The sequence below is a fragment of the Phocoena sinus genome, chromosome 13 (assembly GCF_008692025.1).
Source record: "Phocoena sinus isolate mPhoSin1 chromosome 13, mPhoSin1.pri, whole genome shotgun sequence".
Lineage (NCBI taxonomy): Eukaryota > Metazoa > Chordata > Mammalia > Artiodactyla > Phocoenidae > Phocoena > Phocoena sinus.
In genome coordinates, this window is record NC_045775.1 from 12,140,033 (window position 1) to 12,167,658 (window position 27,626).

General features: G+C 42.0%; 1 protein-coding gene across 2 annotated transcripts in view; it reads right to left on the reverse strand.

The window, feature by feature from the left end:
* Nucleotides 1-530: 530 nt before the first annotated feature.
* CYRIA (CYFIP related Rac1 interactor A) overlaps nt 531-27,626 on the reverse strand; it is a 107,616-nt gene continuing 80,520 nt past the window's right edge. The window contains exons 3-12 of one of the 2 annotated variants that reach the window (XM_032652703.1): nt 26,385-26,464; nt 14,562-14,683; nt 13,218-13,323; nt 11,246-11,382; nt 10,483-10,560; nt 10,202-10,318; nt 10,032-10,111; nt 8,476-8,602; nt 4,120-4,190; nt 531-1,934 (exon numbers count right to left, since the gene is read on the reverse strand). In XM_032652703.1, coding sequence (XP_032508594.1) covers nt 1,871-1,934; nt 4,120-4,190; nt 8,476-8,602; nt 10,032-10,111; nt 10,202-10,318; nt 10,483-10,560; nt 11,246-11,382; nt 13,218-13,323; nt 14,562-14,683; nt 26,385-26,454 — 972 coding nt within the window. In that variant the 5' untranslated portion in view covers nt 26,455-26,464 and the 3' untranslated portion in view covers nt 531-1,870. Of the gene's footprint in view, nt 1,935-4,119; nt 4,191-8,207; nt 8,286-8,475; nt 8,603-10,031; nt 10,112-10,201; nt 10,319-10,482; nt 10,561-11,245; nt 11,383-13,217; nt 13,324-14,561; nt 14,684-26,384; nt 26,465-27,626 lie in introns of those variants that run through there. The other variant, XM_032652704.1, reaches the window with a different exon arrangement.

Here is a 27,626-nt window from a genome sequence, read left to right on the forward strand (position 1 = left end):
AGAGAACCCTCATCCAAGCAGCTGTACTTGTTCAGCTGGAAAAGCTCCAAGGAAAAGGGCCTTTCCTCTCCTTGTTGACTGACATTTAGATACAGACTGGGTAATCTGTTCTGTCACTTGACTGGATTTCTTTGTGAAACATAAACAAAACCAAAGTATGTCTCTCCTCTTCTTGGAGGACTCAAGGCAATGCCAGCTGGCCACCAAAGTCAGGAAAGTAATGGTGTGACAGCTCATTCCTTGGGACATTGTGAATGACACCAAACCCTGATATGACCAAACCCAACTTTGGGAATTACCATTCCCTGGGCAACTCTTTCCTTCCATCAGAAATAGGCAAGCAATTATATGGTTCAGGCCGAGGGTTTATTTAAAAGCGTCCAGTATCACCCCCATAGTATGTATGCATAGGCCACGTGGTGAAAAAAAAAAAAGGGCATGGAGTCAGGAACGAGGCATCCTGGGTTCTAGTCCTACATGGGGGTGATCCCGTTAGACTTCATCCTCTGTCTCATTTTTCCACTTTGAGACCAGAATAGAAGATTTCCAAGATTCCATTCTAAGCTCTGTCTGCAGACACAATGACCCTTGTCATACTGCTAACCATCAAGACAAGGTGGGGTGATGCTTACTGGACTCTACTTACAAAGGAAGGATGTGAGAGTCAGTCTTTTTAGTGGCTCATAGTCTTGTAGGACTACTGGAGATTATCTGTTATTTGCCCATTTTATAGATGAGGAAAGTGAGACACAGAGAACTTAAGTGAATCTCCCAAGATCACTCTGTGAATCAACAGGGCTAGGACTTAATCCAGGTACTCAAGCCAGAGTTTATACATTGCAACAAGCTAGCAGCTGGGTCATAAAGGAGCTCCCATTTAAATAGTAGATAACCAGAAAACGAAAATCTCCCCTCTAAGTTCCTCTAGTTTTCTGGTAACTAATTAAGTGTCTAGATCTCTGCTGCCACATGGATGGTCCCCAGAGGACGGGGCTCCTATTAGGATGGGGTGTGTACGCAGTGCTCCACAGACAACAGGAATGTTAGCAACCTTACCCACAATTTTAGCCAGAGCTCCATTTCCCTGTCCCTGGAGACAGAGGGTTGAAGCAGAGAGATGACTGTCCTGTCGCCTGGGTGCCCTTCCTCCCCACCTGTGCCCCACTTCCACGACAGCCACCAACCCATCCACAACAGCACATCTATCTATCCTTGCTTCCCTCCCATGAACTGATGCAAACACACTGATTTTTCCTCTTGCAAAATGGAAGGGGAACATTAGGGGGTACAAATCAAAACAGGAAGAGAGTATGCTGGTAAATAAAATACATGCAACAAAAAAGTTGCACGTGTGCTGTGCTGTCTGAGGGAAGAGAGGCGGTGTGCTGAATTCCAAACACTTGGCTTTGTGTCTCCACGTGCATTTGTCTTTTCTGGGATCCCTCTCTCTCTGTCAGGATAACAGCTGTGTTTCTTGTAGTTGAGCTGTCCCAGGAAATCAAATACTTCATGTTTCTATAACTATACTTCCCAGAGAGATTACACATCTAGAATTAAAACATGACCACAAGCTATTAGGAATTTCTGATTGTTAAAGGTGTAAGGAACTCCAGTAGCAAAGATCAATGTCTCCAAAATTTTCCTTTTGGAGAAGGGGTTTTCCTTTCAGCCATCGAAGATAAGGCTCTCCAGTCAATTTATGCTCTGCTGGGTTGAGTCAGTCAGGATACAAATTAAGGTCCATATATTTCAGGGACAAGAAGGAAACGGTTATGTAAATACACGAGTATTAACATCAATCTGTATTAAATTATGTAAACATATACATCTTCTGAGGTCAGTTCAAAGATCCTCTTCACTGAGCAAAGCTTTACTGAAGCATGGCTCGAATCTGTTTGGAAGTCGATTCATCATTCAAGTGTTTTGTAGTGAACCTGGATGGAGAGAAAAGGATGGCGGTCAGTGTGCAAACAGCACTCTGAGAAAGCTTCGATCGTGACTCTCCAGCTCATCTTTACCTTGGGAGACATAACTGATATTTAGAAATCAAACTTGGCATTGGTTCTTTACACAAAGAGCCACACTTCAATGCCCAGAGCAGTCTCAGATTTAATATCTGATCCTTCCTTCCAAAGGAGTTTTATGTTATGGTTATTAAACAAGTAGATCTTCCACCTAATCAAATAATTTCACGGAGGAGACACAAGCATTCTCATTTTCCAGGGAGACAGACTTCACGTGCTTGAGTGCAGGATCTTGGCCATCTAGGCCACCCCCGCTGAGTCACAAATATTAAAATATGGGTTTGCACGTAACAACTTTACCCAACACTTAAACTGTTAGGGTTTTCTACTTTTATGGGAATGCTTGTCCTCCTTGCCACCACAAGGGGGCACGATGGCAGGTCCATATACTGAAGAAAAGTGGTGTAGTTTGTCTCCTCACATTAACTGGTGTAGAAATAGTTCATGAAAAGAAAGGAAAAGAGAAGTAACATGTAATAAAATCTTGACCGCGTCTCAAGCACTCCATGGAAGTTTTCCACTCACACTAACTCTTTGTAGGACAGGTTATTGCCTCCATTTTACAGATGTGCAAACTGAGGTTTGGAGACATTAAAAGACCCATTCCAGATGACAAATACAACGATGTATGATTTGTAAACAATTTGTGATTTCTGATTTGGATCCAGGTCTGCCTCTGCCTCAAAAACCTGTGTTCTTTGACTTCCTCACAGTGCCTACAGGAGACACCAAATGCCGAGGTTCGGATGGAACTCACAGCCTACCGCAGTGCCCCGCTCTTAAAGCTCTGCTTGACTGAATGATGCTGGAAAGCAAAAGAAAAGAACAACAGAAGCCAAAGTCTTCTTACTGAGTGTGGAAAGCCAGCCTTTTGTGAAATGGGCACCAGTGGAGAAAACCTCGGTTTACCCACAGAATCTGGAAGGCTCTTGGGTTAAAGCTACATCTCTTCTGAAGAATGATGACCTAGCAGCTTCATGAAAAAGGATTAGCCTCAGTGTATAATTATTCATTTCATGTGCATCTCAGTTTCTTCATTTATTAGATGGGGTGACAGATCTTATCACTCTGACTTGTGATGATTAAATGAGAGCAGGAAACGTGTGTTGTACGTGCGTAGAGGATCACTGCTCCATCTCACTTATACTTATTGAACATTTACTACATGCATGAAGTTGAGAGGAACTGAGGGAAATCAGGTGAATGATGATGATGAATCATTCAGATGAATGAGACAGCAGGGACCATGAACTTTCCAGATCACAATCCCGACTGTCATGATTCAGCAAACTCCTGTGGATATGTCACAGCTAAGAAACAAGAATACCTCCCCTGGAGTGGATTAAGCGCACGTGTCCTTGGGAAGAGAGCAGGTGCTCGGGCATGACGTGTTAGCAGTGAGGAGACGGCAGGAACACTAGCCAGCTACACCTGGAGTGGATTAAGCGCACGTGTCCTTGGGAAGAGAGCAGGTGCTCGGGCATGACGCGTTAGCAGTGAGGAGACGGCAGGAACACTAGCCAGCTACAAGGGCATCCAGACAGGGGACAGCAGGCTCCTCAGTTTTGGCAACTGCATGTACGACTCACCCAGGGACCTTCAGAGCAAACCCACAAACACAAAATGGATGCCTGAGCGATTCGAACTCATTTGGCCTGGATTGGACCCTGAGCATTAGTGTTTTCAAGAGCTACCCACATAATTCTCCTGAGCAGCCAGGTTTGGGAACCACAGGTGCAGGGGGAAGTGAGACCGGGGAAGCTTCTTCTTCTGCAAGTCCCCACCAACCACAAAGCACTGTGGCTGGGAGTTAGGCCTTTGACCTGTGGGGTCACCCAGGCCTGGGTTTAGATCCTGGCTCAGCCATCTGCTGTGTGACTTTTGCCAAGTGAGTTGACTTCTCTAAATTTCAGTTTCTTCCATCTGTAAAAAGGGGACGATAAAAATGGGGCTGACCGCAACAGGCAGTTGGGAAGATGACATGTATTAACAGATGCAAAGGGGTTAAGCCTGGCGTTCTAGCCCTCGGACCCAAACAGCACCTACATTTGCAATGGTTCAGAAGGGTTGGCTGCCCCACAGGGCTGAGGCTCACCTGAGGGCGTTCAGCAGCCCCTCCACACTGTCTGGGGCCTGTTCCTTCAACACCTTTATACAGCCTTTCATCTAGAAGAAAGCACGAGAGTTTGTGAATACCCCAGTAATTCCATCATAGTACCTGTCCATAACAACATCTGTTCATAATAATATATTATTTCTTCCCATAGAAATCAAACTCAGAAATGTCCAACACACCTTCCTACCCCCTCAGGCCAGTGAGTTGTTCTTCTGGGCTTCTAGAAGGTTCTGTGCCAGTTTTCATATTATACTGCAATCGAACATTTTATGTGTCTGACTTCTGGGGACAACGACCTGAGACTTTGATTTTCTTGTCTTGGACTCGAGAGTCAAGGGGAGAGCTCCTCCTCTAGCCTGTGCTCAGTTGAGACTGACCGAATGAATTGCAAACCTGATCGCTTTATGTCATCTCTCTGCCCAGAATGCTTTTCCTCCTTCAGCTGTTTGACTGGTAAACTCAACAACTTAACAATTTTTTTTTCTTTTTTTTTTTTTGCGAAGGAAGAATCTGGAAAGAACACCATCACTCATTTTAAGCTCAGATGTTCATGCACTGATTTGGGTATACTGTACTAAGGGCCTCTTTTATAAAGGTCACTTATAAAAATGTTCTTGTATGTTGCAAGTTTTTTCCTAAAGGCCTGATAAACTCTGTTGGATTGATGGGGGCAGCCAGAAGCCCAGGGTTGAGAATCATTTGGGGGCATGTTTAGGCTCATCCATAAAGAATGTCGTGGTCAATCAGAGATGCCTGTCCTAGGTGCAGAATGGGGTCAAGCTCAGAATGAAGAGATTTGGTCCCTCTCCCGAAAGAGCTCATAGTCTAGCGGGAGAAGAGAGACAAATAGCTCATTATCATCCTGTGATATGTGTTCTTGTAAAAAGTGCCCAAGGAGGAACGGGGCCATAGATGAGACAAGAGGCAGAAGAGCAGTGGATACTCTTTGGAAATTTCGAGTTCTATTCCAGGCTGATGAAAGCCTTGAGTGTGAATATCAGGATGCAGCCAGAGGTGTAGTCAGGGCCAGATTCAATGTGGGTTTAACAGCATGTTCGGGAGTTGGGGGCCTTTACCTGTGGAAAACACCCGTGATAGGTGTTAAACAATCTAGTAATGTGATTCATACTGAAAGGGATCGGAGGAAGCACGACTGGAGACGGGAGGGCCAGTGGGAGCCCCTGAGGGGGAGGGTGTGAGAGCAGCAGTGGGCACGGAGGGTCAGGGCAAGACGGGAGGATGCATCTGAGGTCCAGGTCACAGGATGTGGTGATGGAGAAGGCGTGAAGGTGAAGAGGGAAGAAGACAGTTCCTAGGTCCTGAGGGACAATCCCACGTTTCTGGCTTTGAGACTGAGTTGCAGGAAGGTGAAATACCTGAGACAGGAACCCAGGAGGAGGAGAAGCAGGTCTGTGGGGGAAAGGATAACCTTTGATTTGAGGCCGGCCATGCCTCAGGTGTCCAAAGGAGGGGGTGTCTGGAATTCTGGGTGAGGCTTGGGCTGGGGACCACGGTTTAGGAGTGATTCTATATTGGATCATTCCATACAAGTTTAAGGAAATCAGTTGAAAATGTCATGTCACTCCAGCCTGCTTTCCTGACACCCACGATTAGCATCAGTTCTCTAAATGATGCATATCCCGCTGGGCCTCGATGACTTTGCTCTGATGATTCCCTCCGCCTGGAGTACTCTTCCTTCTCTCTGTCCATTTGGTAAAAATCCTCAAGGCCCACCTGAAACGTCACCCTCTGTCTCTGCCTCTATGCAGAATGAGTTTCTCCCTCACCTGGGTTTCTAGAGCTCAGTACCTCCATTTTGGACTACAGAACACATTCTTTGTAACCGCAGCTAACAGGATCTATTTCAATATTTGCTTTTTCACAGTTGATGCGGATACCCTAAGGATTTATAAAACAGTGCAAGTAGCTGCTGGCTTAGAAGCAGACTGGTATCTGGAAAGAAACCCTTATGTCATCAAAGAAAAATGGCCCATCATGTACATGTTGTGCTCCGTAAACCTGAAACTTTCCTAGAGACACATATAAACTTCTACGAACAAACCTTCTTAGTGAGACATACGTGAACAAATGGACGTCATCAAGACTGGGTAGGGATAGATCTAATATTATATAACGTTTATAGCCTCAGCAGAAAGACTTAGTAAATAACAAGCAAGGACAAGCTTTTTAAAGGTTAGGGCTACAAGACATAATGGTACCCAGCGTATTTTTAATTACTGACTGTGTGACAAGTTAACAAAAGACTGTGGTAAATGAGAATGTCCTATGAGTACTAGGTAATAAATTCAATCCATATTCAAATGGTATTCACGGGTTATTAATGGAGCTATTTATACTTAATCTATAGCATAAAAACGTTAAAGCCTCACAAAGAATACAGTAAAAATATTTATTGGTATAAAAAAACTTCCATAATATACTGTTATGCAAATTAAATATGTTTTAAAATAGAAATTATGGCAGGGTGCTAACCTGTTAAGTATATACACACACAAACATCGATACAAAATGAAGGGACATATATATGTGACATATTGACGGTGGTCATCTGTCCATGGTGAGGTTACCACTGATAAATGTAATTTTCTGTGTTTTGGGTCCGTTTGTTTTTGTTGGCTGCCCCGTGCAGCATGTGAGGTCTTAGTTCCCTGAGCAGGGATCGAACCCACTCCCCCTGCGGTAGAAGCATGGAGTCTTAACTACTGGGGCACCAGGGAAGTCCCAATTTTCTGTATTTTGATTTCCTGTATTTTCCCAGAACTGTTATATAAGTATTTATTTTCTTGATAAATAGAAATAATTACATTAAAAATAATGAAGACTCTCTGAAGAACCATGGCTAGCTATGCTAGGGAGCCAGAACCTCAAAATGAGTAATCCAAGTTGCATTATTAATTGATACATTTCCTTACAATCTTTAGATTCACGGCCCCTCTGGGCACATGGACCTTCTGTCTGCACAGAACTAGAGCATCAGAGATGCTGTTCTGTATGGATAAACATAGAGTGCGCACGCCCCGACTGAGCCGCGTCAGAATAAGTCGGTACCAAGAGGTCCTATTCCATACTGAAAAGCCTTTAAATTAACACAGGGATACGCTACTGGGTGCCATTGCAGGCAAACAGTGGGCTGAGAGGAGCCTGTTTTATCCCACAATCAACAGGAAATCACCTGCACACCACAATCATTTGTTTTCCAATCATATCCATCCATTCAGCAAAAGCTATATGGAGTATCTATTGAGCGCCATGCTGTATGTACCAAGGATACTGCCAGGCAATGAAGCAGACATTAGGTATACAGATCTTGGTCTCTGCCCTTGTCAACAAACTCAGAGTCCATGAGGGAGTCAGAAAACCCAAAATGGTAGGCGCTTTGGGCCCGGAGGAGAAGCAAGGCTCTGCTCCATGCGGGGCACAGGAGATGGGCTCCAAATGAGGTGACATGTGAGGAGTGTCTTAAAAGAATCCCCCCATCAGAGAAGAGGGAGGGCACTCTGGGCAGAGAAAAGGGCTCAAGCATATTCCAAGGACAAGAAAAGGCATGGGAATCAGGCAGAGCCATCTGCAGGGATGGTGGGAGAGGAAGTTGGAACATTGTTTGGGATTTGACCACAGTGTCTTGTAATCTAGGATGAGACACATATAACATATAAAAATATATATATTTGAGGATATGGGGAGGGGGAAGGGTGAGTTTTGACAGGGCGAGAGAGAGTCATGGACATATACACACTAACAAACGTAGTAAGGTAGATAGCTGGGGGGAAGCAGCCGCAAGGCACAGGGATATTAGCTCGGGGCTTTGGGACAGCCTGGAGGGGTGGGATGGGGAGAGTGGGAGGGAGGGAGACGCAAGAGGGAAGACATATGGGAACATATGTATATGTATGGCTGATTCACTTTGTTATAAAGCAGAGACTAACACACCATTCATTGTAAAGCAATTATACCCCAATAAAGATGATAAAAAAAAAATATATATATATATATTTATATGGCACACTAGGTAAGCTGAAGGGGCAGCTTGCAGCTAGGGGACTGTTTACCTCTCAGCTCCTCTACAGGCTGAGGGAATCAGCACCTCCACATTCCTGCTGTGTCTCTGAGGTTGGATGTGTTTGCTGCAAACATATGAACAGGACAGGACTTCTTGCTACGAGGAGAGCTGCCACGATGGGGCTTGCATCTGGGAGAGTTCACTCCCGGGGCGGGGGGTAGGGAGTGTGGAGGGGAGGGAGAGAGGGAAGCAAGGTCTGTTTGACAACATTTATGAGCTCTTATTGGGAAATCACAGTTCGTAACTATTCTTACATCGATCTTGGATGTCTTGCAGAAAGCTCCCACGGGGTGGACGTGGTCGTAGAGGATGATGACCCCCACCATCACCCTCATGCAGAACATCAGCGTTTCTTCACTTGTAAACCTACTCCTGTACTCCCTGGAAGAGAGGACAAGTGGCAGAGATATTACCTCCGTGACAGAGCACGTTCATCTCTGGCTCCACAAATGGCTACTTTAGCCTCCTCCTATCCTCCCTGGAGAACAATTCCAGACCTGCAGAACCAGGTTAATAAGCTCTTAAAGAAACCAGCGATGGTAATTCTCCTTGAGTCTATCTGACCATTGTGAAAACAAGGTAAATTAGAGGGCAGTAAATTCTCTTCTGCCCTCAGCGAGCCAGCTCATCATGTACATAAGTCCCTCGCCCATCAATCTTGAATATTTTATAGCAGGTCTCTCTGGCTGTCCTAGATTATAGAGAATAATGGCTTCATTATGGAGAAAACGAATCAAGTTCATTTCTATAGAGCAGCTACCATGTCTCCAGTCTGGGTAACTTCCTTTGTAAAGATACAGGCTGCAGACTGAATTACATTGGCAAAGGTACCTACCAGAAGTTACATACCATTCATTGGGCTGAGAGTATTTGTGGGGTTTGAATTTTGTTCACCTACCTTGACAGGGTCACTGATGATTCGGGTAATTCAAGCCAATCCTAGAGGCTTTCTTAACATCTACTTCCTTACGGTTTGTCCCCACAGTGGTGATGATTACTATTTCCATCTTGGAATAAATCTTAAATATAAGTGAGCTATCTGAAATTAACACCACCTGACCTTTGAACAGAGCACCAAATTTTATAAGGCACTCTTGGTGCCTTTGGGCCTCCCAAACTCTCTGCATCATAGATGGTATTATGGGAACCTCATCAGATGAGGAAACCAAGGTCCAGGCAGGTCAGACCACTTGTTTATGGGCACAAAAGGGGCTACAGACATACGTGGAATAAGTGGAACCCTGACATTGGAATGTAGGTTTTCTCATTACCATACTGCCTCAACCTCAACAAACTCAACCATTTTTTAAATCTAGCAAGTAATTTAAGTGCAAGGAAACTGCTGCATGCACGAGAGAGAGAGAGAGAGAGAGAGAGAGAGCGAGAAAGAGAGAGAAAGAGATCTTCATCATCATTTTTGCAATAGCCTTACCACTTCCACTCTTGGTTCTACATCTTCTCTCAAATCCTTTCTCCAATATATTTATAACATACCCAGTCATCTACCCCAATCTTCCATTTGATCCTTATACAACTTCTCCTGCATCTTTGATTTGACGTTTGATTCCGCCATCTAACAAGCTATGCAATCTTTGGGAAGAAGTCAGTTAATCAATTTAGGCCTCATCTTCCTCAGTTCTAAAATGGGGATACTATACCTCGCACCCAGAATTCTTTATGAAATTAATTCAGTTAATATATAAGTAGATGTTAACATGCTGACCGACACGTTAGATGTTGTCACCACCATCACCATCATCACAGAGACAGGTGAACTCTTGACCACGAATACACCTCTGATTTAACTTACGGAGTCTCCAGCATGACTTTACAAACGCTCGTCATCGTACTGAGGCAGTCTGTGGTATTCTCTATTGGCAGTGTTTTGTTCTAAATGGGAGACACAAATGGGTATTAGCCCTGTTAGCAGCTTTTACATGCAATCGGGCAAAAGGCACCTCGTTGCTCGACGTCGCTTACTTCGGAGACAAAGTGCATGGTGGCGTTGCTGAGGGTTTTCAGCATCGGCGTGGCTTCTGCATAGAAGAGGGACATTCGGTTGGCCATCTCATTGTTGACTTCGTTCTCAATGTCTAGCTGATGAAAAGAAGATGAGAGGATGCGGTTGATAAAGAGATGGTCAACATCTCAAAACAGTGTCCTCTGGAAATGGAATTACAGACAAAGGCTCTGTCTTCTCCCTGTGCCCCTCCCGATGCCTGGAGCATGCGTGTGTCAACCTGGGAGCTCCGGGGACTCACATGCATGTTGTTGATGCGGTTACGACTGATGGTCCTTCTGTAGTAGCTGAAGTCATTCTGAATAGCCGGGTTCCTCATCTGAAATTCAGAAGGGAGGAAAGCGGGTCATCTCTCAGCATCAGGTGTAGGATATGCATCAGAAGCCCAGACACCAGATTCTGCACAGATACCAGAACTTCTCTTTGTTACCCAAGAGTCAAAGCAACTTCCGGTTAAAAATAAATACTCAGGGCTTCCCTGATGACGCAGTGGTTGAGAGTCCGCCTACCGATGCAGGGGACACGGGTTCGTGCGCCAGTCCGGGAAGATCCCACATGCCGCGGAGCGGCTAGGCCCGTGAGCCATGGCCGCTGGGCCTGCGCGTCCGGAGCCTGTGCTCCGCAACGGGAAAGGCCACAAGTGACAGGCCCGCGTACCATAAATAAATAAATAAATAAATAAATAAATAAATAAATAAATAATGCCCTGGTTTTACCCTAGGCTAGATTTCAGGGAAAGTATACTTGTTCCCAAAGAGGAAGAGACACTTGAAATGTTTTTTTCTGGTTGCATTGGGCAGATTTTGAATTTCCATGTAGAAACCACCATCTTCAATCACTTTGACCACAAGGAGTTCAAATTCTCACCACATGACACGCCTCTCTAGGGAAGGAGCTACAGCTCACTCATCTCTCTTGCCCCCGCCGCACAGCACTGCAGAGCACCTGGACACCTAGGTGCTCAGTAGGAATTTGTTAAACTGCCCAAGCGCACGCGGCCTAACCTTCAGTTCATCAAATCGAAGGGTGAAATGCAGAATTTCCGCAAACTCCTTTGCCAGAGCCTGCTGCCGCTCCAGGTGTTGCGTTGGTGTGTAGGGTGGACAGGTCAGAGATTCCAATAAACTCTGAAGAGCTTTTTCTGGAAGTCAAAGGGATACAGACATATTTGAGGTGGCCCGCAGAGATCTTTTCAAAAAGCACAATTTGAAGCCCCAGTTGACATTCTCAGAGATAACCTGCTTGAGTCTTTCCACTCCACCCTTTCCCCCAGAACTGTGTGAGATGTGACATGTGTGGGTAAGAAGGAAAAGGAACCCCCCATGCTCCGCCTCCACTGGAGAAGAGCCCCGGGGCCACACAGTCTTGTAAACATCTCCCAGAGCTCAGCCGGACCCTCACACGTTCTGTCATCCCAATTCCTCACCCTGTTAGAAAACCACAAAGAGGTGATTTTGGATCATGTGCACGAGATAGCCATTCAGAAGCCAGGATGAGATGAGGTGGCCCTGAATGCGTGGGGTAAATCACCTGCTCTGCAGGGACAGACTTCTGGGTCATTCCAGCTCTTCTCTGCATTTACACTCTCATCAAATCCCAGGCATATTTTTCTACAAACCCACTGCCACATCTACCTCCATTACTGTCCTGAAAAGAGTCTCATTGCTCCCACTTCTCTGTTTCTAAAACTCCCTTCCAGTTTTTCCTTCCATGTGTTTCTCCTAGTACCGAGTCATTTAACCAATCCTCTAGAGCAGGGGTAGGAAAACTATGGCCCACAGGCTAAATCTGGCCCACAGTCAATTTTTGCAAATAAAGTTTTATCAAAACACAGCCATGCTTTATTTTCATTCCCCTAGGGATTGACTATGGCTACTTTTGTGCTACAATGGCAGGGTTGAGTGGTTGCAACGAAAATAGGATGGCCCACAAGCCTAAAATATTTATTAGCTGGCTCTTTACAGAAGAGTTCACCAGCACCTGCTCTATCATCCCTAGAGTCCTTTTACAGTTTCTTTCCAAGGACACCGCTAGCATTTTCTGTCTGTGGGAACACTGTCTTCTGAGGCAGCTCGTTTGACCTTGGACTGCTCTGATAGGTGGATTTTTCCTGTCTGCTGAGCTGAGTGTTGGCTCCTTAGGATTTCAGCTCATTGGGTCTAGACACACACTTGGAAGAAACAGAGAAATCGATTCCTCTTCAACCTGAGTGTCTTCAGAAGCTCCCTCTTCTTGAAAAACTGGTTCAGTTCATTGAACTATTTCCTTTGAGTCTTAGCTTCAAGTTCTCTCAACATCATGGCTATTATTCCCCCAGCGTACTTCAGTTTCTCTGTTTAACTCTTAAAATGTGGCACTCACTTATGGCAGAAGTAGAGTAAAACATGACCACACGCTTCCCCGTTCTAGATGTATTATATTAACCAGGGAAACCTCAGACGGCTTTACTGTTCGGGGAGGGGTTGTATCATATCGGTGGTCACATAGAGCCTACTGTCAACCAGACTTGATTTTCTTCTTGCTTCTGCAAAGCCATCCTGTGCCTGCACAGATTTTTTTAAGCTTAAGGATAGAATGTTACGTTTGTCTTTCTTGTATTTTACTATATTAAACATAACACATGATTCCAGCCAACCAACTTCTTTTTGGGTTAGCAGGTAACCTGTATTTTCTCTGTCCTTCGGAAATGTGATCAGACATGGTAAACCTGTTAAGAGTCAGACCTAGCTGAGAACAAAACCAAAGGGACACCCACTAGTAAAGACACTCTAAATGCACCAATAAATGCAGGGGAAGAAACTCTGAGGTGGATTGACAGAAGTAGACATGGCAGGTGATTTTGTAGAAGTGGCCTCTGACGATGCACAGCGACGGACCTGGGGTAGTTTCCAACGCCCTGAACCTTTCCTGCTACTTTCTCAAACGCCGTAACAGAATTTCACACGTAAGACATGAAAACCATAAACACATACTCACCTAGCCTGATAGAAAACTCATAAAATCTCTTTAGCCTCACGACCAAAGGACACACTGCATTCCAAGCTTTTTCTTGAAGCTGAATGTCATTGGGATTTTGAATGGCCTGCCAAAACATTATGGAATTGTCTGTTTAAAAAGAAGCAGTACGCTCCCCATCAAAATGACTTAAGATTGAGAAAGAATTTGAGTTAAAAAGATACGATTCCTGCTGTACTTTGCTAATGTGTATTTCCCCAATGGACATCAGTTCATTGGAGTGTCGTCCAAGATGCTCAATTAGGATGGCGATTTTAGCCCTTGAACATAATGTAAATGGCTCGGCAATTAGACACCACGTCATCTTACTTGTTTCTCTTATCTTCAATGCAAAAAAAATGCATGTCTAATTGGAAGCAATTGAGTCCTCCTCCATCACCATTCGATTCTTCTAAAGTAGAGCTAGTGCTCATTGGGAAGTACAGATTCTGTGGATACTTTCCTTTCGTTATAATATGTATTACATTCCCGCCAGTCTGTGATGGTACCTAAATTACCTAAATTAAACGGTGACCCCTAAGTAGAAAAATAACCTCTTAATAGGCTGTTAGTTTCTTCGAAATGCTGTTTTGTCTGGGTTTCAGCAGCTTGAGGATTATGACGCTAGCAGTGCTTTTGTTGTTGTTGTTATGTTTTGTTTTGTTTTTCAGAAAATGGTGGTGGCAGTGTGTGTGTGTGCTGATACTTGCACAAAACTAATTATTTCAAACAAAAGGAGTGTGAAGTTTCTTGCCTTGAAGGCATTATGGAGTCTCAGAAGCCACACTGACAATTTTCTTTTTTTGTTTTGTTTGTTGTTTTGTTTTCCCTGCATTTATTTTTAAAATGTCACATGTTATTTCAAGATGACAGACGAGCAGACTACTTAAAACGAGATCTTTTATGACTCTTGTTTCTGATACTAGTAGAACCTGCCAAAATTATTACAAATTTTTGTAAAGTTCATATAAACCCAGACTACCAATCATATTTCAATTGTTGTTCGTAGATTTCATATGTATGTTTCTCTTATATGAAGTAACACAGTGACAAATTATTGTTTAAATGTGAGTCCTGCAATATCAAATGTATGTTGGAGAAGAGAATGGCTAACACTTTACACAGTCTACAGCACTGTGTGCTCAGATCAGCGTACTAGAATAAAAAGGACCATTCATACATTTTTTAAGGACACATTACCCTCCTTGTTCTTCCTAGTATGCTAGGAAACACTAGGGCTATTACTTAATCTTGCTGTGTGTGTGCGTGCACGGGTTTCCTTTCTCCACCAAGGGTGCTGTCAGCTCAGTATTATTATTGGCATACGTCTCGGATCTCTGGCCCCGCGCCCTTGTAAGCCTGCAGGTCTGCGAGGATGCTCTCGGAATCCTGGAGGACGGCGCTGATCTGGTTCCATATTTCCCTCTCTCCTTCTGTAGGCTGGGCATCTAAGCAGATGGGAAACCAAAAGACACAGAGGGCTCGTGTTTATAAACAGCCTGAGAAGAGGCTTGGCATTCAGTTCTACCTGCTAGACAATCCTATTTTAACTCCTGCAGGCTTAGTATTTACTCTTTAACATAACAAGGTGCTAAGAAAGGAAAACTAACAGAAATTCTGCCCATTACTCAGTTCAAAATAGTCATCAATATTTCACACACATTAAGCAAAGTGTGTTGGAATCATTGCAGGCACTCCTTTATTTGTATAGGTCACATTTTTTGCATACCTACTACGTACCAAGTGGTACAGTGGGTGATAAGAAGAATAAACATTATCTTCTGGGATCCACTTTTAATAGAAGCTATTGAATATTTCTGTTATGATTGAAAAGTCTGTGAATCTGAGTATAGATAGGAAAATAGTCTCCCTTATATTTCCATACTACAAAAGCTTAAAATATTAGATAATGAATCCTTCAGAGCCACGACAGAGATACTTTCTGGAACACAATGATTTGTAGAAAGCTTTGTGGTTTCCCTTTGAACATGAACTCAAAAAGTGCCTGGAGTTCATTTTAAAGGCTCCTGTACTGTTCATCTTTGGTATTAACCATGAAATTTATCCACAAAAATAAGTAACACATTTAAGCTTAAATAATGAAGAATGCATTCAAACAGCCACAGAAACATCCCCTTAGCCCCTCAGTGAATTCCTACTTGTTTACATTCCTGGAGCCAGTGTTTGCTCTAGTCTGCAGGAGTATTTTGTGGGGGGCTAGTGGGTGGAAGTTGAATGGTGGTAAAGATTGGGTTTTATTTATCTCACAATGCCTACAAAATAGGTTTCTTGCCCAGGCTAGTCAGGAAATTAATCTCCATCTAAAACGAAGGCACTGCTAACAGAGAAAGGGGATAGATGTCATCTCCTAAAAATCTGTTTTCAAAAATCCAAGTCCTAAGGCTCTGAATTCTCCCAGCGGACCTCACTAACGAAAGGTGGGATGGAGTCATACCTGGTCTAACATTACCCAGATCAAATCCCAGTTTTGACTAATCTTGGTGGGGGTTAGAAAAAACAGAATTCACAGAATAGGTGATTTTTTAAGTGAGGCATTGACCATGCCAACTGGGTCTTCAGAAAGGCTGAGTATCAGAGTAGAAGTGGGCCAGATGTGGTTGCTCCCGCTTCAGTCACCATCTGCTGGACCTACACTAATGCAAGGCCAGACCTCCGAGAAGTGATGCCCATGGAGATTTTTAGATCATTTTATTTCTCAGATCCTGCTAAGGCCTAAGAAGTTGGCGGAGTTACCTGGGAAGTGAAGGGTGAAATTCATCAGTGCATAGTAATTCTCTTTAAAAGAAAAGAAATCATAGGCCCTCAGAGATTACTCAGAAACCCTGCAACCTGTTCCTTCTACAAATGAGACGGATTTCAACTAGCGGATGAGGAGGGCCTAAAGTACACGTGCACCAGGGTGCAGAGAAGGGAGAGATGAGTGTGGTCTGGGAGAAGCGGTAACTGCTCCATGTAAGGGCTGGGACTGGAGCTGGCTGGCTGGAAGCCCCAAGGGAGGGTGCCCATGAAAAGCAGGAGGAAGACTTGGCAGGTGGCCCAAGAATGGCTGGACTTGAAAGAGGAAAGGGACCTGCCAGGTTACATTGCTGAATCCAGCCTGGGAAGCAGAGGAGGGAAAGAAACATGTTCCCCCTTTATCCTTTGCTACCCGTCTCCTGCTTCCCCAAAACACCTGGTAAGCTGTCTCAGGTAAAATGTCTGTCACAATACACTATATATTTCAGCTTTTCCTGTTTTCCCAAACTTTTCTCAAAGCAATATGGCGTCTTAAACAGAAACCTAAAACCCACAAGCTAGGAAGCCTGTAACTTCCAGGGTAAGACTGGCAATTCCCAAGTAAGAAGAAAGTCAGGGAAGAAAACATATGACAAAAATGCAAAGATCCTAGAGAACAAAAAATCAGATACTCTTGCCTCAAATCCTTTCCCCTCTGGATGAATGTACCGAAAACTCACAAGCTAAACACAAAGACAATTTCCTATAGAGATGTATATTTGAGAAGGAAAAGAGAGTCTGGGACCAAGATTCTGAGAGGTAAGTCTATTTGAATATCAATACAAAGAAGTATGGGAGAGGAAGGCACTTGGAGAACAGAAAAGGCTCCTAACCTTGGCTGTCATATGACTCCATCTTAGCAAGTCATCACTTGGTAAGTTTTAAACAAAACAGAAGTAAAGCTAAGTGGTCTAGAAGAGGAGCACTGGAAAAACAAAAACAAAAAGCCCCCATTCTTTTGATGGTTACTGAAACACCAAAGGAGAAAGATTTCAAACTCAGTTTTTAAAAACAGAGGCCTTTCTTAAGTGCTTCAAAAGTAAGACAGTTTCCAGGAGAGTGGCCTAAAAGTGGTACTGGCCACAGACAGGCAAGCATCTCTCCATCCCAGGCGAAGTGACACTTTCTAATACAAATTCACACTGACGTTGATGTGACCACAAAGAGCTGGATGAGTGACATGGAGGACGACACCACTTCTCTCCCAGAGGTGGCAGAGTTGGGGGCTATGGTGAATCACTTCCGGCCTGCAGTAACTCCCTCCTGCTAGCCAGAGTGATCTGTGAAACAGGACCCTCAGTCCCCAGCCTCCCTCTCTGGGAAAATGTTTCTTTTGGCAGATATCCTAGTGTCCTATTGGAAATATTTCTCATGTGGCCCCGTTCGACAGGGATGGGGTAGGGAAGGGTGGGAGAAATCCAAGCCATCATTCCTTCTTTGGGAATGATTCTGACTTAGAAATGCACTGGCTCATTTTCTTCCATAATTTGCTAGGCTTATTGCAAGCCCTAGTTTTCTCCTCTCTCCTCTGTCATGGAACTTAAGTCACCTTTTCTTCCAGCTAATAATTAAGCCCTTGGGGCCAGCAGCACAGTCCCTGTCTTCTGGGCCAGGCAGCTCTAAGAGTCTCAGGGGACTCAAATCACAAGTGGCATCAACTTCCGAGGCAGAGAGTCCCAACTGGAAGAAGCCCTAATCTGTCTGTCTTCTTCTTTTTTCAAATGCGAAAAGGACTGTGTAACCCGAAGTGACATTTGGTATTGGCCCAAGTCCCTAAGTTCATGACTCATCCCACTTTGATCCCCCAGCTAAATGATCAGACACTTAGGACTCATTAGTGAGAATCTGATCTTTGAGCCTGTAAGACTCAGGCCTTATTTGTTTCATTTGATATCGTATCCCCAGGACCTAACACAGTGCCTGGCACGCAGTAGATGCTGGTAGAAAAATGTGCTGAATAGTTGAAACATATGATTTAAATATACTTCTCACATTGTTTTGTGATGGTTTTTCTGCTTGGCTTTGAATTCTGAGATCTCTGGAGACAGGGTCTGTATTCTTGTCCTTAGTGCTCCCATATGCCCTACCCACTGGAGACGCTCACTAAACATGTCATGACTCAATGAATAAATGAGGAAATTGACCAGGTGACAGAGAATGTGGGCTGTGGGAAGCAGCAAAAGAAATGAAGATCCTCTTACTTCTAGATCCTCTCTTCCGTCTTGTCTCTCTAACAGTGCTGCCTGTCTCTCTATTACCGTGAAGATAATATGCACTCACCTACAATCAGATTGGCTATTCACATCTTCATTAACATTGTGTTTTTAAATCTTCCATCATTTTTCTACAGCGTCAACGTTTCCTCAGTGTGGTTAACACATTAATAGAATATTTGATGAGTGAAAAACTGCATTTAATGTTTATTCTCCCAATTCTAAGGCTGTTATCATTTTGGAGTAGTCCTTTGAGAGGCTTTGGGGTCTATACTTTTGGCATTCTCCAGATTCAGATTCAATTGGTCACCACGTTTTTAAAATGTACTGTCTCTTCGGATGTCAAGGAGAGACATCTTGAAAAAGACCTTGAAGAATTAGTGATTGAAAAGGTTACTATATTTAACCTGTCAGCAACTGCATTTGCTGAGTGAACAGGAACTCTGAATTATGGGTTTTGTTTTTCTATTTTTAACACAAAGATTGACCTTTAGTCAAAGGTATACACACACACATGCACACACAAATGCACACCAATAATATTAATGATGGAAATGGGTCATTATTTCCAGTTGCAGTCAGTGAATTATTTGGTGATATTTTTTCTAAGAATCACATTCTAAATTTCTAATCATCACCAGTTATTTCATCAAAATTAAGGAGGATGGTTACAGAAAGCTGGGCTGTTCCTGTCTAACGATGAAGCTGTTAAAAACCCCTGTGATTTACACAGGCAATTTCAGAAACCAACAATTCTAGGAGCCCTGGAACGAGCTTATCCAGGCTTTTCCCCGGGTGATGATTTAAACCCCCTATTCCGGACTCGCTATTGCAGAAAGTATGAAAATGTATCATGTGCACCGTGACCTTGAACACATCTATTTATTGTTAAGAACTTGCTGAATTCCAAGTGCCTAGAATTTTTAATGGAAAAGTACCATCTTATCAATTAAGAAAGTTAAACAGTATTCATTCTGTTTACAGGGGATCTATTTATCCTCCTTTGGCTCAATTTGCTAGTGACAGTGGCTATTCACTGTCAGCATTTTGGAGTCACCAGGGTCAGGTAGAGGTTTCACAGTGGAGGATTGTGGTATTTACTGAAAGCAGAATGCTTGGCATTCCACTGTGCTGATGGAGAGGAAGGTGGCCATGGGCTTTGTTTGTCAGGAACGGACATCTTTGGTGAACATACCCCAGGGCAAGGCAACAGGGTTCAACCCAGAGCAGGGCTGTCAAATCAAAGGGTTCTTATCTCTGTAAATCAGCCAAGGATGAGCCCTGTCTCTACAAGCACCGGGAACCCACACACCTTTTCCTAACAACCTATTCAGTACTGTGTGGAAAAGCTGACAGAGAATCAAACAAATTAACCAAAGATAATGTGAGAAGAAGACACAATTTATCTGGAGATGTCTTTGGCTTGGAAGGAAGCCCTGGCATTTCATCAGTAGGATACATCCCTATCTCTGTACCCCACTGGTTGTTGTATAAACACAGAAGAAAGGTACAGCAGAAAGAATTTGCCAAAGCCATAAATTAAATCTATGGCCCTTCTTCCCCACCCACTTCCTCACTTCTCCACACCTCGCCCCTTCAGGATAAACTAAGAAACATAACTATCGAATATTAAAATTTGGGCATGTAAAATGGAAATGATTTATAGCACAATACTAACCGCTTACAGAAACAACGTAAAATTGTGAAGGTCCATTGGAAGATGTAAGTGTGACTGGTTGACGTATTTATTCGTACAGGAGCATTAGCCATCACATGCCAGAGCCCCTTCCCAAGGAACAATCAGATGAGGGACTGCAAAGAACAGGGAGGGTTAAGATACTTGAGGGCCTGTTTATTTCGTTCACATGCTGTGAGATCCCTGTCATGTCATGGGGGAAGGGGGAGTTCCAAGGATGTAGTTTTGGAGATCCAGATCCTACCATCAGTTTTACCACTCACTAAACATGAGACCTCAGGGAAACCCTATTAATCTCTCTGGGTCTCATATTAATTCTTGGTAAAGGGAGGGAAGCTAACAAGAGCCCAGTCTCCTCCCTGTATGTTCCTGTGGGGTCTATGACCTGTAGGATTGTAATGAGGATGTTGACAGATGAAAAGCACTTAAAAAGCAAAAGTGCTAGAAACTGAAAGAATCTTTGTGAATGAATCCCTACGATGGCATACACAAATTCCTTCCCCGGTCTGTTCTGTTCCTTTGCTTTTTGTTTGTGTTGTTTCATTTGTAAAGTGACCAAAAACATTCTTTATTTTCCTCCTTTACTCTTCTAAGACTATCTAGCCTCCTGTGAACAACCTCAGCAGGTGTGAGGGTACCGGAGAGGGAGAGATGAAAGAAGAGATCAGTAGCAGCAGGAAGTAGCCTGAGTCAACAAAGAAAGCCCAGATGATCGCCTACTCTGACAGCGCCCCCTCCCTTGCTTTAAAGAGTAGGAGACTGTAGTCCTAACAGGTCAAAATATTCAGAGCCTTTCTGAGAGGACAGTGGTTTGGAAGCTTTAGAATTTCCCTCTTAACCCCACCTCCTTCCCCATCAACCACCATTATTGTTTTTGGCATTCCTATTATGCTCATAAAGGTTGGTTTTTCTTATAAGAAAATCATTTTTCAGTTGCTATATTCTAAGAAACACATCTTCGGCCCAGCCTAGAACCTGTACTTCTTTTGGCCAGCCCATCACTTGCTCTCTCTATTACAGACTTCTCTGCTACCTGCCCTACTGTCTCTTCAATGTGTTTGCATCTGATCTCCCCAATAAAGTTATATACTCCTTGAAAAAAAGTTCATGTTCTTCTAATGTTCCTATATTTATGTGCTCTATGTCTTTCCCCCCATGCCTCTCTGCTCCACTAAGACACCACCCCCACTTCTGCTGGTCCTTCCTAATGCTAGGATGCAGGGGATGTTCTACAGATAGTTACTGAATTAGCATCAGTGAAGAAATCAAAATTCCTAAGCTTATACTTCATGCCCAGGTCTATGCCGGTTACTGAATAAGTCATGTACAATATAAGCACAAGATGCCATCCAAATCCTTTCCACGGGGAAGTGAAATAATACCAAAGAGACCTAGTTATGTCAGAAGGAATGGAGAACACTGGAATAAGAAAATGTGTGAGAAAATATAAAAGATCTATTAAGATTACAAATACAAACACATACACGTTTAAGAGACTATTGCAAGTTTAAAGTTAAAAAAAGATATTGTAATGAGGAGTTTATAACATAGGTACATAGAAGCAAAACATATAGCAAGAGCACAGAGGGTGGAAGGGTGGTGATTGGATGTGTACTGTGATAAGTTTCTTAAATTCTTCATGAAGTAAAGAATACATTTTGAAGACAGATGGCAATAAGTTAAAGATGTATATAATAATCTCTAAAGTAAGCACCAAGAAGCATAACTAAAACGTCAACATAAAAGGCAAAAGAGAATACTAAAGATTATTTGATTTAATCGAAAGGCAGGAAAACATTGAGAAACCAAGAGCAGAAATGGAACAAATGGAAACAACACCAAGATACACTCAAATACAAACAGTAATTAACTGTACATGGGCTGAACATGCCAATAAAAGGTAGATATTATCAGCTTGGATGAAAAAAATTGGGCCAACTATGTGTTGTTTATGAGAAACACGCTATAAAGATAAAGGCAGACAGAATGGGGAAATATATACCACTGCAAACACTAAGCATAAGAAAGCTGTTATGGTCAAAATATGGCAGGCTTGAAGGTATATTTAACAAAAGATATGTGGGACCTCGAAAAACTATAAAACACTGCTGAATGAAATTAAAGAATATCTTAAACAAATGAAAAGATAGACCATATTCATAGGTGGGAGGAATCAATACTACCTAGATGTCAATTCTCTCCAAATTGATCCCTAGATTTTATGTAATTATAATCAATATCCCAGCAAGATTTTCTGTAGACATTAAAGGCTTATAAAAGATAAATAAAATTATTTAGAAAAGTAAAGGAGCTAGAATACTCAAAACATCTTGAGAAAGAACAAAGTTGAAGGATTTACTTTTCCTGACTTTAAGACTTTATTAGTTGTTACGTTTTGGTATTAATTGGTGAAAGGGATCAATCAAGCAATGAGAGAGAATAAAAGGTCCAGAAGTAGCCCGATACATATTATAGTTAACTAAATTATGATAAGGGCATTAAAGCAATCTCCCTGTGCTAGAATAATTTTATATCACATGAAAAAAAAATAAACCCAACACCTCTCTCATAACATACACAAAAATTAGTTAAGGATTGATCATTGACCTAAATGTAAAGTTTAAAATTCTAAAACTTTCATAAGGAAATGTAGTAGAATATCTTTATGACCATGGAATAGGCATGATTTCTTAAAGAAGATACAGCATGAACTTAGTAAAAAAGGAAAAAAATGATAAAATAACACTTCATCAAAATGTAAAACTTCTGTTCATGGAAAGAAAAAAGTAGTGGGATGAAAAAACAACAATAAAAAGATGTTAAGTGATTGCGTAGAAACGTGACCATAAACTGTAAAACCCGCTGCAAAGGGCAAAAAATTTAAATCAGATCCACACAACTGGAAAACCTAAGGACAGATGTGTCTAATTTTGTATTATATTTTGACCCAACCTAATTATATCTATTTGACCCAGTTCAATTACATTCCATCAGTGACTTCAAAAAGAATATTCAACACTCAAAGTAGAGGTGCCAAAGGCCTTTGAGTTGTTGCCGTATACTGTTCAGCCTTCATTCTTCCTTCTACTTCTTCCTCAACTCTTTTGTAATCCAGCCTCTGTACTCAAAGTGATAAATCCTGAATCTTTTGGGCAGTTAACTGCCCAATCTGTCATCCCCTTTTCAATCTTTTTCCTTCTTGACCACTCTTAGCATTTGAATCCATTTACACTCCCTCCTACTTGAATGTCTGTGTCTCCTGGCTGCCTGATCTAGCCTGTTCTATTCTGTTTCTTCACATGGCCAGCATCTGTTACTCAGGCTCATTCACTGTCCCATAGTCCAGGCTCAAGGCGGGCTGAGTGCTGGGTCGCCAAACTGGGTGGGGCCCAAGCCCTGCCATCAGGAATCTCAACTGAGTAAGATGAGGTTCCTCCTCAGTGTGGTCTTTCTCTCCTGGATCCTCTAACTACTCAACCTCCCTTTAAGTATAAGCACACCTGAAGTTCCCATCCCCTCAAGCTCTTGCCTGCTCTAGTTTTCCCTCAGGGATTTCAACTACTCTCTTTGGAAAAGTCTTCTAGATCTGTAGAAAAAACACTCATTGTTTTAAGTCCATTCCAAATGCCACCTTTGCAAGAAGACTTCCCCAATTCCTTCTGTAGTCATCCATTTCCTGAAACTTGATGTATGCTTTCTCCCTCTACTCCCAGGCCACACCGTGCCTCTCCTAAGCCCCTTACTTTACTTTGTCTTGAACTGTGTGCCTGTATTGTCCTCCACACCTGCCTGGAGCTTCATTAGGCAAAGGCTGCTCTTGTCTAGCTCTGTCTCCCTGATGGCACCCTGGCTTACACGAAGGCTCATAACCATTCTCAGTATACTGTTACCGTACTGAGCTGAAATCTATATAGTCAAGGAAAAATCATGACCACAGCCCATCTTCCCCACGCTTCCAGTCCATCACCCTTTTTTCTTGAAAGCCAACTTTAGGAAATACGATTTGCAGGATCAAGAAACCAATTTTTTTTTTTTTCATGAGACATCTTAGTTTGTAGATGATTAAGACTTCTCTCTCTAATCAGGAACAGAATGATGGCTGTAGCACTTCCTGGAAGCTGTCTGTGATGAGCACTTAAGGGAATCAAAGCAGAGGGAGGAAGAAAGCCAAAGACATCTGTGTTCCCATCTCAGTTCCCCAATCATTCCCTGTGAGACTTCAGCCCAGTGATTTATCTTCTCAGTCTCAGTGAAATAATGTTACTCTTCTTAGTATTGAGGGGGAAATAAACAAGATTTTATATATTTCGATAAATTTATAGTTTTATATTTTCCTTAAATACTATAGTTCTAGTCCTAGTAGTGAGCCACCAGACGTGGAAATCCATTCCACACTTCCCCCTCTTAGAGAAATTACAGTATATCTACAAATGGAATTTTGGTACCATAAGCTGTTATCAAAATTCAAGATATTTAAATGTTCTCTTCAGCCACCATGACCTTCCCATAAATAACATATTAAGAAAATGTCCAAAGTACAAGACTGAGCAGATCAGAGTCCTTGGGTTGTAGCAGAGAGGAAGTGAAGCCCCTTTGCTATGGTGGTGGGGAAGGGGATCCCCTGAGATGTCGCCTCAGAACACTGCTGCTCCAGAGAACATCAGCTGAAAACTACTGCTTTAAATTCCTGTAGATTTTACTTTTACCACTTTAAAGGATTTTGATATTAGACTTGACAAAGGACTCAAGCCTATTCTATGTGGAAGCATGGAAAGGCAAAATTCAAGAACTGGGAAATAGGCAAATGGGGGTCCCTCTGGTAGTCGTTGTGAGAAGCACACACACATGCATGTGGACTTTAGGGCTTCCATAAAAGAACAGGCACGTAACTCCCCTAGGTGTTTATATGTCCCTGAAGTTGTGAGTGAATAGGGTGTTTTACCACCATTTGGGCCTCTGTGCATGCTGAATGAAACAGTGTAAAGTGCATTTGACAAGAAGTGGAAGGGGTCAATTAAAAATGCAAGTAGTAAAATTAGGGTGTTGGAATAATGGGTAATTTGTTTTGTAACAATTCTTTAAAGTTATTAATAAATCTTCCTGTAACAACAAAGATATATGTATATTACAGAGGAGTAGCAAAAGTCACACAAGTAAAAAAAGCCCATTCTTTTTGAAGTATCAAATCAATCTGGCTCTTGAGTTCCCAGCTGTACCTCTTACCAAACCCAACCAAACCCAGCCAAACCCAACCAAATCCAACCAAACCCAACCAAATCCAACCAAGCCCAACCAAAACCAACCAAGCCCAACCAAAACCAACCACACCCAATCAAGTCCAGCCAAACCCAGTCAAATATCAAGAACAACAGCAAACCGAGTTAAATCAGAAGTGAGATCTCTTTCGTTGAATATAATCTACAGTAAAAATCTTTTTCAGAATGCAAGAGCTTTGGGGACACTTTTCCTTTTCAAGTAGGTATTTTAGACATACCAAAGATTTTAAAAAGATACATCCAAGGAGCTTTCATCACTTGGTTTGCTGTATCTTAGAAGGGTCTTCTAGCATTTACTTAGAAAATCTCTGTTAGAAGGTTTAATGTATATGTAAGGAAGTTCCAACTTATTTTTAATATAAATAAAATACTTGAAATATTACAGTTTAAAGCAGATTAAAGTCTGGAACAGATGACTACTGGACAAAGGACATTTAACTATGCTTAGCATTGTGGAACTGCAATTCAAAAAGAGGAGAACACAAGAGTGAGTGTAGAAATGTGAGCCTAGTTGATTAAACATGAATGTGTCATTCATTTATAAATACAGTCAATCAAAAAATAACAAGATAAGAAAGAATCTCTGTATGTATTTAGTCATGATTCATAAGCCATTTTGCCTTAGGAAAAAATCTAAAGTTTTTGATAAAAGAAAAATAACCTTTCAAATGAAAGTTATATCTTAAACTCCTGGAACAGTTTTCTATTATCAAATAATATAAAAGAACAGATAGAGATGACTCAAAAATACAAAATCTGTAAGCCTCATTTCTTGTATATATCACTTTTTCTTTTACGTCTAGTGATATCTGTTCTATGTTAATCTGTGTCAATTACTACGTATACTATTTTTCTTTGGAATATGACATAAAAAATCTTGAAAATTATTAGGAAAATATATGTTGATGATTTATGTTAGGCCTACAATAACTGATTGCTTCTAAAATCAAAGAAAAGCCTGGGCGTATTAAAAAGATATTCTTTGGGGTGTTTTTAAAATGTATGAAAAGAAAGAAGGAAATGATCTTTGAAGACTCAGAGAAATGCAGAGTGACATTTGGATGTGGTTTAAGTATCACACACAATCTTTATCCTATAACTTCCCTATCAACAAGCTATAAAGAAAGTGAAAAGTTTTCACCATAATCTTTAAATTTTTGGAACTTACTTTCAAAATCCAGGAAAAAATGTGGGTAGTTTTCAATTTCCCTGGTAAGGACTTTGAGCAGGTTTCCCATCCCAGCAAACCTAGGAGAGGCAACACAAAACCAAATACCATTAGCAGTATAAAAAACAAGCTTCTTAAAAGATTGGACATTTTTTAATAACTTGCATAAATACCACTGAACCCCTATAACTACATCAGAAGGCCCAATAGAAAGTATCTTTATACCAGGTGATGAGTGATAACTTAGCAACTATTTTTTATTCAAAGAATTAGGTATTTTAGTCATAGGAGGCAGAGTTTACGTATATTCTACAAATTTCTTCCCTTTCCCCTTCACTAATCCCCTGAATCCTTACGGTTAATATTTCAGCTTCGCTTTGTTTCTGTTCCATTGATGTAGGAACATACCATGTCAATGGACAAGCAGAACAGAGAGGGCATTATTAAAATACCTATCCAAAAAGGTAAGTTTCTTAAAGTTCCTGAGGAAAAGAGTTTAGAAAACAGATTTATACTCCCAGGAACCCTCTTAGCCTGTACAGGAGGTCATGTTTCCCAGGCAAGTCGGAGGCTCTTGCAATTTGACATTTCCATGGTAACGAAATTAGGTACTTCATGAAGTGTAGAAACGGAAAGGTATAGTAACCAAAAAGTTGTCTCAATGAAACTGCAGCCTGGGGCATTTGCAAGGGTGAATCAAGTCTACAGAGAAATACAAATTTGTTACATATCTGCAATCCCAACCTGAAAAAATAGGGGAAATGTAGTTATTATTTAAGTAAATAGCAAAATTTCTACTGCTCTCAGCTCTAGACATTAACCATCTTCTTCAGGAGGCCGTTGTCCACTCATTTATTCTACACATATTTACGGAGCCGTGATTTGATGCTGGGTACTGTGCTCTTTGGAAGGCATTTTTCTAACCCATGATTCAGACACCTCAGCTTGTGAAGGACCAACTTGAAAAATCACTGGACCAGTAAAAGGGAACTGCAGGGATGTAATTTTCTACCCACATGGCTTCTGACAGTATTTATGTTGCTATAGGCATTTAAAAAGATAAGCCACTCTAAGAAAGATGTGGTGAAAGAGGAATACACGAAAAGGATGGTGCTGTGCATGAAAATACATAGCAAGCAGTTCCCTTAAGTGCAGAAGGTGGTATAATCTAGTCTCCATAATCCCCCCTTCTGAGCAAATAACTCATACACTGCAGACAACATTCACAGTATAAGTCACTAA